Source organism: Morone saxatilis, unplaced genomic scaffold (assembly GCF_004916995.1).
Source record: "Morone saxatilis isolate NCDOM2014 unplaced genomic scaffold, NCSU_SB_2.0 Contig1, whole genome shotgun sequence".
In the NCBI taxonomy this organism is placed as follows: domain Eukaryota; kingdom Metazoa; phylum Chordata; class Actinopteri; family Moronidae; genus Morone; species Morone saxatilis.
In genome coordinates this window covers 6,386,422-6,397,655 of record NW_023339651.1, presented here as the reverse complement: position 1 = coordinate 6,397,655, position 11,234 = coordinate 6,386,422, and the positions used below count along the sequence as shown (strand labels likewise).

Sequence of the window (11,234 nt, the reverse complement as noted above, 5' to 3'; positions counted from 1 at the left end):
AAAGACAATGAACACAGTTCTGCAAAAAATGACAGTATACATTTTTAGAACTTAGAGTACCTTGGTGACTACATAATCGTTTTGTATTACCTATTTTTGTTAGCTATTTCACACAATTCAGAAAAACAAAAATGTGCATGAACTATAGGCCTGTATTTATTATATTATGAATGAAATGTGCGTTATTTGGAAGAAAGTCAAGGTGTGACTGACTTACAGTGGATCCCCCGTTCCCCCCCTTGTCCGTTCCATTAGGGAGACCCAGAGGTGAACTGTCCCCCTCCCCTTCCCCTTCACACACTTCACACAGCTTCTCTGCACAGCACCTTCTTAGCAAGCAGGAGCGCTTGCAGCTGTAGGGGGCGCCAATTTGCCAATTCCACAGTGATATGATAGAACAGATAGATAATAGAAAACCGCTTCGTGGCGCAGAGGATTTTTTTTCATGTGTCATGAAAAAATGCCGCCCTGGGCGGCTGCCCGCTTCGCCCATGCCCAAAACCGCTACTGCCCTTGGGACCATGAATATCTCTAATAAATTTTAGACCAATCAACCAACACTGCCGAGCCAGAGCTAGCACTGCTAATAAGCACCTATAGCTGATTGTTTTACTAAAACTGTACTATACTATATTTATTCTGTATATATGTAACACCACCTGTCAAACTCAGGCTTTGTGAGTTCTGGACCTAAGTGGTCCACATGCATAATCCATCAGATAAAGCACAAATGCTTGTTTCTGCTGTGAAAACTAACACTCATAGTATTTGGTATGCACACCACAGGCTTCTTCTGTATTGGACTGCATCCTTCATTTCATACAAAGTCAACAAAGAAAATCCACACACACAAAGAGACACTACTATGTCTGCACTTACTCATAAAAACACAACTGATCATATACACACACATAACAATCTCTGGCCATCATTTAACAGCAGACTTTGAAAAACACTCTCCTTTTCTCCAGACACGGAAGGAAGCCATAAGTCACTTTTATTACGTGTTGTGTTAAGTTGTTGTGGCAGTGGGGGCTCCAAACCCCAAGAGAATTTTTTGAAAACAGCAAGCAACAGAGTCAATGCAGGGTGACAGCACTTCAACAGGGCCTACCAGTATTATGTTCAAAATATGTTTAGTTTCTGTTTGAATAACTACAATATGTCCGACCTTCTAAACTTGTGGTCCAATCTGTCCATTCAGTAGAAGCTGAAAGTTGAAGCAAACACTCTTTCATGTAAGGAACAAATGGAAAACTATTAATTGTCTGTGCTGAGTATATAGACAGAGCCTATATAATGGCTAAATGCCATTCACAATAAAATCATAATTATCCACACCTTTTGAAAATAACTAACAAAACGAATGCAAGGCTGTTCTCTGTTCTCTGTCTACATGCTACATTATATACAGAGACATCACTGGTGAGTCTTTATGCAGGTGACACTAAGTTGTACTTTCCCTTGTGTTGTGACAATCTCTACCAACAATTATATACAATTAAGTGCATACGTGTGTGATTAAAATAAATTACATTTCCAAATGCCTACTGTCTTCTGTGGTGCCTATTGGTCCTCCCATAATTTATGTCCTGTTTGCACAGAGAGTGTGGAAGTGTCTGAGTTTTGAGAACAAAGAGCTGTTTCCTGTTATTTTATAAAACAGTTTAGTATGCTGTGTGTGTGTTTTAGCATAGGTTTTAGCCTACTGGGGAAATGATTTGTTGTTAGGTTTATGGAATTTAATTCGTCGTCGGTCCTCTGACAGACTTTTCAGACCCACCCTACTGAAGACTGGCAGCCAATAAAAATGACAAATTGTGACCGTGACAGAAGTAGAACAAACTTTTGCTAACCTAATAGACGCTGACTTGTTAACACGAACCTCATCAACAATTATTGTTGGCTGTTGTAATGTTAGCTTCAGGTAGACATTAGGTGATCTGTCTTCTGATAGCTGATTTTATACTAAATGCATTTGGCATGTTGACAAAAGGCGAAGTCAGATCTGTTTGATATAGTTGTTCACCATTCAGCAAGAATTTGACACGCTGACACAAATAAAAACAGCGAGAGGAAAATCCTTAGACAGAGCTCAACGAACTGAATCCCTCAGAGGAATCACACTGATCAATAATGACGTCCAGTTGTACTCACTCCAGCCGAAGAAGGGGGGCAGGCTCCAGCCCATGGAGTAGACCCAGGCCGCAGCCACAATGCTCAGGGCTTTCCTACGAGACATTACCCCCAGGGAGGCCAGAGGCCTGGTGATCACCACGTACCGGTCCACTGCAATAACCATTAGCGTCATCATGCTGCAGATACCAAACAGTGCTCCGCAGAAGGCATACAACTCACAACCTGGAGGAGGAGAGGGGAGAAGGAATGAAAAATATGTTTGCTATCAGGATAAAGGCATTTTATGGCAGTAGATTCTGCAGCTCTTGAACAACAGCTGGAAATACTGTAGCTGACTGTGTTTCTCAACTTGTAACTCAGTTTTATTGACAGTTTTAGAAAGTAATTTCTGTGCGGTTTTGTCAAGTAATTATCACACTGCCATATCAGATTTAAGGTATTATTTGCTAATATCATATTAGCTAGAGAACATCTGTTACACACATGCTCCATAATTCCTTGTAAGTAGATTGTAATGGCGAGTAGTTACATGAAAACATTGGCTACAACCAACATTTTCATAATAACAAAATCAAATCACAATGTGAAAACAATGAGATAATGTGACAGGGGTCGCTTGTAAAGATTAACCTAAAGAGAATTATCACCCAAATCTGCAGCTCATTGATTGTTTGTCCAACCCACAAGTTTACTGTTTTGGTTTACTCTCAATGCTCTCATTGGGATTGATTTCAGTAGCAGCAGGCAGCTTTTTTCAGCGAAAAGGCTCGAAAGCAATACACCCTTTGCCCAATCAGCCGACAGACACAGTTAGTGACTGGCTAGTGAACTATGGCATTTAATTAGACTCAAAACTCGGACACACGAAAAGCAGGCACGTGCATGTGATACAAACACACAGAGAAATCTGCAAGCAGAAAGCAGAAATGCTCCCTCGTGAGCATAGTGTTTCCCTTGCTGATGCTGTTCTGTGTGCTCATATCACACACATGCGCCTAAACACAGTGGACCATTTAGCAGCTAAAGAGCCAGATATTTCCTTCAGGAGTTGGTAGAGACCAAAAAATATTGGACACCAAAAGGCCAGAAACATGACTCCAAATGAACAATAATGTTGCACTGTAACTGCTGGATGTGTAAGCAACTGTTTGACAAATCAACTTAAAAGGTGACGATATGTCAGTGTGATTCACAACTTGTTTCCTTTGCCCCTAAGTGACCAAAAACAAAACAGTTTTTGCAGGTTTAAAATTACTTTCTTTGTCAAATTGGACTAATGCTCCCCTCAAGCTACAGTTTCATGTAATATGAAAAGAGCTGGAAGGCTGAAAAAAAAAAAAATAATAAATGTCAATACTGACACGTAATAGAGGGAAAGCAATGCTGATGGTCTGACTTTTTTAACTGATGACTGAAGTCCTGTGCTGACTTTATTTTGAATGTTAATATGCTAAACATTAACACAACATTCTATATGTGAGCTATAGGCTTAATTGTTTTTTAGCTACAAAAAGTATTAAGTCTGATGTATTACAGCTTTCAGAAAAATGATACCCAGTTGTCATCCCTTCGATGTTGACACTATCAAACTCAACATGCACTTACACCCATGATGTTAACCCGTTAGTAGCGATGAGGGAGTTACAAAGAAATAAAGGTGATTAATCTTTCATCCTGTTTTGTTTTGTGGTGTGACTTTCTGACATCAGTCTTTTCCTGGTAAACTTCTTGCATACCAACTTACTATTTAAACATTCCATTGACCACTGAGAGATCAGCCAGGCTTGTTTTAAAAGCTCTTTCGGTATCTCCAAATTGTATTTCTTTTCACTATTAATGTTACGGTTGATAACAACATCAGTTTCAGTTGCTTGCTTTGGCAACAAGTAATGTCGTATTGTGTTACAACAAAGCCATCTGGATTGAATACAGCAGGAAAGAAGAGAGACAGAATAAGAGAGAAAAAATGACGGAAGGATCAATCAATCAATAAAATAAAAAAAATTTAAAAAATTTAAAAAAATTAAATGCAGAATTACTGTGAAGCATGGTACCCAATACAACTTTACAATTAAGAGAATACAAAGGACAAAACATACAGCAAGCAGACAACATAATAAAAATCCAAATAAAACAATCAGTGTTAAAGGGATGTTTGAAAAGTTGATGGTGAATAAAAGTAGGTTTTCAGTCTTGATTTGAAGATTTTAACTGAATCTGCTTGGAAAGGTCACTCCAGGGATAATGTACACAGTAGACAAATCCTCTGATGCCGGATGTTTTTTTGGTGACTGAAGGAATTAGCTCAGATATGTAAGGTGGTGCAAGTCCATGCAAGGCCTTATAAGTTAAAAGAAGAATCTTAAAATCAGCTCTATCTTGCACTGGTAACCAGTGAAGAGGTGTTTTATGATAAAAATTTGTAGTTTTTTGTGAAGATTGTAGCTGCAGTATTCTGAACAAGCTGAAGGAACATCAGGAAAAAGGACCTTACAATCAACACATCTGGAAGATACAAATATATGGATTACAGTTTGGGCATCGTGCAGTGATAACTTTAAGCTTTTTGATGGTTGAGCTTTCAGAAATAATACAACCATCAATGTTAACATTCAGATTATCATACAACTGGTCATATTTGGCTGGTTTACCAAAAAAAAAAAAAGCTCTTAGCCATCTATTTCTTCAATTTCTGATAGACATATTTCTAAATGTGGTAATTTGCAAAGGTTATGTATGGAAGTCAGAAAAGAGGTGAGTAGAGGCCAGAAGAGTTTGTGGGAGAGGAAGAGAAGGTGAGGAAGCAGCAAAATACTGAACCCAACGTCGTCGACTGAATGTATTAGTTTCTGTTTCTGATGAGCAGTTGGCACCTTGAATCAGTTTGTGAATGGGTGAGTGTGACATGTAGTGCAAAGCACACTGAGTTGGAAGAAATGTGCTGTATAAGTGCAGTCCATTAACGAGTAGCAGTGTGATAAAAAATGCATGGGCGATATGCTGGGAAACAGGGAAGGATTGAGAAAGTGTGGCATGTACAAACAGCATACAATATTAGTATTTAAATATGTGAATATTAAATAAAGTGCTTAAATATTTAATACATATCAAACTTATTGTATATATAATAGGTTTTGTTGTTTATTTATTATTATGTTATTATTGTGACACAGTGTTTATGGCTTTTAACATGTCACTTTATGTTCCAAGATGCTGTTTTCTGTGGAGTATCATTATGCTAAATGTATCCATAATGTATGAAGAAATCTGATGCACACAATCATGCACACTCGCAGATGCACAACCCTGCACACTGACAAATACAAACACTCAATCATCACTTTATCAGCTGCTGTCCCTTTAAGCGGTAAGTGTGCGATTACCACCGACCTGTCAAAAATCATGACGTCACAGCACCAAGTTGTCATATCCAAACATAAGACAAAATCTGAAGTGTGTCGCCTGTGTGAAGGAACAAATAACGCTTAGGAGATTTAATATAAACCACAACGGCTGTATGTTCGTCGTCCTGACCGTCTGTGTGTGTTTGACAGCCCTTGTTAACTTACTGAAGCTAATGAAGTCCAGATTGGCTCCCAAAGAACAGCAGATGTTCTCCAGAGAGGATCAATAATAACAAAGTCCTGGGGCATTTTGTGTGAAAGGCAAGGTTCACTGCATTCAAAGTCAACATACCAAGTACACAAATTAAAAAGTCCTAAAATGAGCTTGTAAGAGCAAATCTTTAGGATTTAGGATTAATCAATGAGTGTGTTTCATTTTCAATTTGCACGTAACAAACTGAGTAGAAGAGAAATTTAATTTTAAAAAACGTTTTTACGCCTGGCTGAGGTGGAAAAGTTAATGTATAGATAAAAAACAAAATGGAAAGGAAACAGCGATGAAGAGCGTCACTATCACTTGTGAGCAATGAAATCAAAACTCTGAAACCCCTCAAAATTATACCATGCTCACACTTCATCACTGGGACACTCAGCAGACAACTGTACAATAAACAGTTGTTAAAGAAGACAGAATCCATCATGTTAGACAGCACCCAACACCAGTACTTAGAATTTAAATTACTGTTCTCTGGTTCCCACCTCTGACAACCACAAGCCACAGCTAACATATAAATTCTCTTTCATACCCTCCACTGCTCAACACTTCTCCAACCGTGCACTAATGTGTACTTGACCTTTTACTCATCATGTGTTTTCTATGATGTGTGGTTATATACGCATGGGCTTTTTTTTATTTGTATGTTTCACTCTGTGTTGTTATTTTTATTGCTACTGTGGCAGAATCAAGTGCCCCTCAGGGACAAATAAAGGTCTTCAGCTTGAATATTCAGTTTCACTCTGAAATACGTCACATTATAAAAGCTAAGGTTGCTCTAACTGCCATTTCATGTAGACTTTAAGTGAGAAAAGCACAAACAAATTCTTTTGATGGCTTTACTCATTAAATTCATTGGGAATAACTACATATCTACCTATAGTGTATTCATATCTAGCTGTCTGTATATAATGTCAACCCTGCACTATATAGTTTACTATTAATCTATTCATACTATAGATATCTTAACTTTTTTAAGCTGTATATATCTTAGTGTATTCACTTCACAAATTATATATATGCATATATACGTATATATCTATAATGTTATTTTTTATATCCCTGTACATATGCACATTACTCTGCAGTTTACTGCTATTTGCACTTCTGGTTTGATGCTTAACTGCGTTTCGTTGTCTTAGTACTTGTACTTTGTGCAATGACAATAAAGTTGAATCTAATCTAATCTAATACCTCCAATTTTTTATTCAATAATTGTAAAGATTGTTCCCTGTAGAACAAAGTTTGACTGACATATTATCTAACTTACCTACAAACATTGCGGTCCCTAGAGATACAGTGCTATTAATAAACCGCATCATCAGAGTTTACTGCGAATTTCTATGAATTCTAATTAAAACAGGTTGAAAAAACGCCAGGAAACATTAGCAGAAGTGTTTCTAGCTATTCATGCTTGACCTCTACACCTCATTGTCTGTCAAAGGACTGGACAAAAAGAAATGTCTTCTAAGTGGAAGTTAGAAAAAAGAAAACCACCAGCTCTTGCAATCCTCTTGCAGTAATCACCACTAAGGGCTAACCTCCAGATGATTGGCTGTCTTCATCAAGGTCAGGACAACTCCTGAAGGAAAACATAGCGCTCTGACTATCGGTGTTTGATCAGTGGAGTGTGGAGCGTCTTTTACCATCGCTCTATCTCTGTTCCCAGTAGGTTGCACGCTGATGTATAATACACACTATAGTATAACCCCCTCCAAAATGCGCTCATGTAAAACACACGACTGACATGCATTCTTGTTGTGATCGATGGGATACTGCAGATTGGTGCATCTTTTTACACCGTAGCAGGAAAGGGTGATAGACGATGGCAGGTTTGTGCGTGTGCATGCGTGTGTGTGTGTGTGTGTGTGTACAGAATTTTAATTGAACTGTAGGTCACTTTCAAAAGGGTAGGGAGACCAGTGTGTGTGCATAATGATTTGAATGTGTGCATGTACATGCAAAAGAGTGTATGTAATATCATTAGCCTGTGTTTAGGTTGTTGTATAAGGAACTCTGTGCAGCATTTTTAAATATAATTTAAAAAGAAATTAAAATATAAATATTATAAAAGTGTAAAATGTTAAACCTTCATGCCAGTTTGTGTGCACGTTACCTTTCTTTCCAAAGATCCATCGCTTGTGCATGCTGTTGATGAAGAAGGTGGGGGTCTGAGTAAAGCACATGAGGAAGTCCGTGACAGCCAGGTTAATGATGAAAATATTGGATGGTGTCTGCAAGCTCCGACTCCTGCACACACACACACACACATCACGCACACCACACACACACACATCAACACACACACAGACAGACACAGCTGTTAAAATATTGTAATTAATCTTATTATAGACTTAGACCTGGACTATGAATAAATCAGTCATTTCATTATCACATATATTAACACAGACACATGCAAAAAAGTGAACTGAACAAGTTTATTGAAGGAAGCTAATTAAAAACCTGAAGCCTAAATTGAAAAAAAGTACCTGCAGAAAGCATATATAACCAGGAAGTTTCCCAGCATGCCTGTGATGCCAACGGCCAGGATGACAACGCCGATGGTGTAGTGAGCGTGGTCTGGGACGTCTACCGTTGGAAATGGGTAACTTGGAATCATGGAACCCTATAGCAACAGGAAAATGGGAAGGAATTGGTTAATATGTGGTATTAGAGTCATTGTATTATATCAGGACAGCGATGTCATTCAAAAACTGATGTCACTGCAGGTCTCATGCTCATGTACTGAAAGTGTAACAAGCCTTGGAAAGTACAAAGGATGATTTTGCCCAGAATTGAAATGAAAGGGAAATTTAAAAAAAGATTTGCAAATAAATTATTTTTATCTTATTACTCATCTGGCCACACCTCCTCATTTACATACAGCTTGAAAAGCCAAATTGGAAATGTTTGAAAAGCGTATTGCTGCCATAATGGCAAAAAAATTTTCTTCTTACTACAAGAAACTTTCCTCATTATAACACGTTAGAACAAGATATTCATTGTGCTATTATGACATTTTATAGTGATTACTGAATGCCAAATTATTCTGATTTGCAAGAAATAAACATCTATTATATCACAAAACTAAAACATCAGTTCACAGTCTCATTAAAAATAAAATTTGTTATAAAATGACGACATTAACAAACTTCCATATGTTGAACATTGAGAGATTGTAACCTACACCGGCTAGAAAAAACTATGATGTCTTTTTTAAATATGGTTTGATTTATTGTTGCCTTGAACTGTACTGGACCACAATGATTCAAGATGTGGCTTGGTTTGGTGGGTACACATTCAAATGTGGTACCTAATTGTGTCAGCAACTACAAATCCCTGGAGTGAGAGGAAATCCACTTAGTCTGGAACCCACTCTATACACCACAAATACATTCCATTAAAATATTGATTTAATAGGATATTTAGTGGTATAATTAGGGTAAATAATAAGGTTTAAAACATTATTAGGGGACTTCAAGCAACCTACAATTTAAGTACCCACTCTGAATAGTTCATCATGAGCTCAGAGAAGATGAAAGCATCTATCTGTGCTTTATGCTCCAGTAACTATTTCCCAGACTGAAGACACTGACTTCTATCGACCTCTGTCACCAACAAAGAAACTCTCCAATGCCTCTGGCACAGCTTACATTAGCGTACTGCCAATTATGGTAACTGTAATTGACAGGGTTTGAAAAGTCACAATTACAAAATATAATGATATGAAATGGCTAATCATGAGTAGAGTTAAACCATACAGCAGTGGAGGAATATATTTTTGAACCCTTTAATGCTATATTCACTGAGCATCAACTGTAAAAGATTACATTTATACAACAGTAGATTGTAGTTCTCTCAGATTGTTGAATACTGGTGCATGTGTAAGCAAATATTGTAGCTTGTCCAGTGGTGCTAAGGCTAATTTATTTTTTTGACTATGAAATTACATACAAAGTCAATACAAAGACGCTGTTTATTCATCCTTGACCTCTACAACACCTCTTTGAACATGATTGGCACAAGGACAAAAAAAAGTTTTCTAAGTGGTTTGGGGGTTGGTGGTGGTTAGAAAAAAAAAAGCAAGAGCTGGGTGACCTTAAAATATTCAACTTTGAGTGAAAAATTTGTGTGTATGTCGGGCCTTTTTTGCACAGTTGTGAGAGGAGGACCGGACAGACAGAGCTGCTGCTCACCGACAGCTGTTTGAGCCCAGGGAGCTCTGCAGAAAGAGCTGGGGGCACAGCGGGAGTTTCTGGAGGAATAGACAACTGTAGTCACACCGGATTCTGCACTGAGCTCAGAGTATATTTTTTAAACATTTAGGATTAAAAGTGGATTTATCTTGACTCTCACTTCTGAGCGTGTCTTCTGCGAGCCAAGGAGGTGCCACCCGCACTTGTAGCCATCTGTGTGCACTCAGAGCTCTATTATAGTACTTTACATTTAGTTGTTTAGAAGTTGGACTACCTGGCAAGTGCTAAAAATACGTGTCTGTTACTTGATTCCAACTAAAATTTTTACTCTACTAAACAAGCATTTTAAAGGTTGTTTGCTTCTCGTCCTGACAGATGCAATGTATTTAATTGGCATTATCTTTTGGGCTTACTGCAGTAATAAGCCAGAAAGAAATTTGGATCACATTTGGTGTGAACATTCACATTCGGATTTAAAAATCATCTGTACTGTAAACTGCAAGCTGAATCTTTATCTGTAAAGTAATTGGTGCAGCAATCACAAAAGTTTAGATTAGTAAAACAATATTTCTGTTGAAATTGTGCTGTAAAAGTACAAATTAACTCAAAATGGAAATACTTGGAAGTGACAGCACATCAGAGTTGTTTTTAAAGATAAACTGGAGATTCACGTTCTGTTGTTGATTTCCTTAATTTTGCTGATCGACAACTGGTGACGGTGATGTGCAGTGTAGCAATGTGCTTGCAAAGGCAACACAGAGGACTGCAAGCTCGTAAACATGGATGTAAACAATGCACTATTAAATATTCTCTTTGCAAATGTTTTATGTGGAAGGAAATGCATTCAAAATGTCAGTGTCCATGTTTCTACGGTAGCCAAGAATGGACAAACCAAACTCCAAACAGGACCTTTGCAGTTAGCTGTAATCTGCAACTAAACTACTAGGTGCCACTAAATCTTACACACTGGTCCTTTAAAACCAAAAAACCAACCAATACCACATAGTATAAATTCTATGTTTGCTATAATGAAAAATCATGGATTCAAAAGTATTAGCATCAAAATATTTCAGAATAATATTCATCATATTATTATTAATGCAATAATTTAATTTAAAAACACCTGTAACTCACTAAAAGCTGACTTTCAGTGTCAATGAAAGGTTTTGAATTCAGAGCAGCATTTTGCCTCTGAGAAGCTGCTGCACTTCAGAGCACACAGTTCTAGTTGAGAATTCATTTCAGAGATCGTGAGACACTCCACTGCTTTTACACTTTGCT

The 11,234-nt window shown here is 37.6% G+C and overlaps 1 protein-coding gene across 1 annotated transcript in view; it reads right to left on the bottom strand.

Moving 5' to 3' along the window:
- Nucleotides 1–11,234, bottom strand: part of LOC118331806 (melanopsin-A-like) — a 27,309-nt gene that overhangs the window by 11,674 nt on the left and 4,401 nt on the right. The window contains exons 2-4 of the mRNA XM_035666889.1: nucleotides 8,247–8,383; nucleotides 7,874–8,007; nucleotides 2,158–2,361 (exon numbers count right to left, since the gene is read on the bottom strand). Of these exons, the coding sequence (XP_035522782.1) occupies nucleotides 2,158–2,361; nucleotides 7,874–8,007; nucleotides 8,247–8,383 (475 nt within the window). The remainder of the gene's footprint in view (nucleotides 1–2,157; nucleotides 2,362–7,873; nucleotides 8,008–8,246; nucleotides 8,384–11,234) is intronic.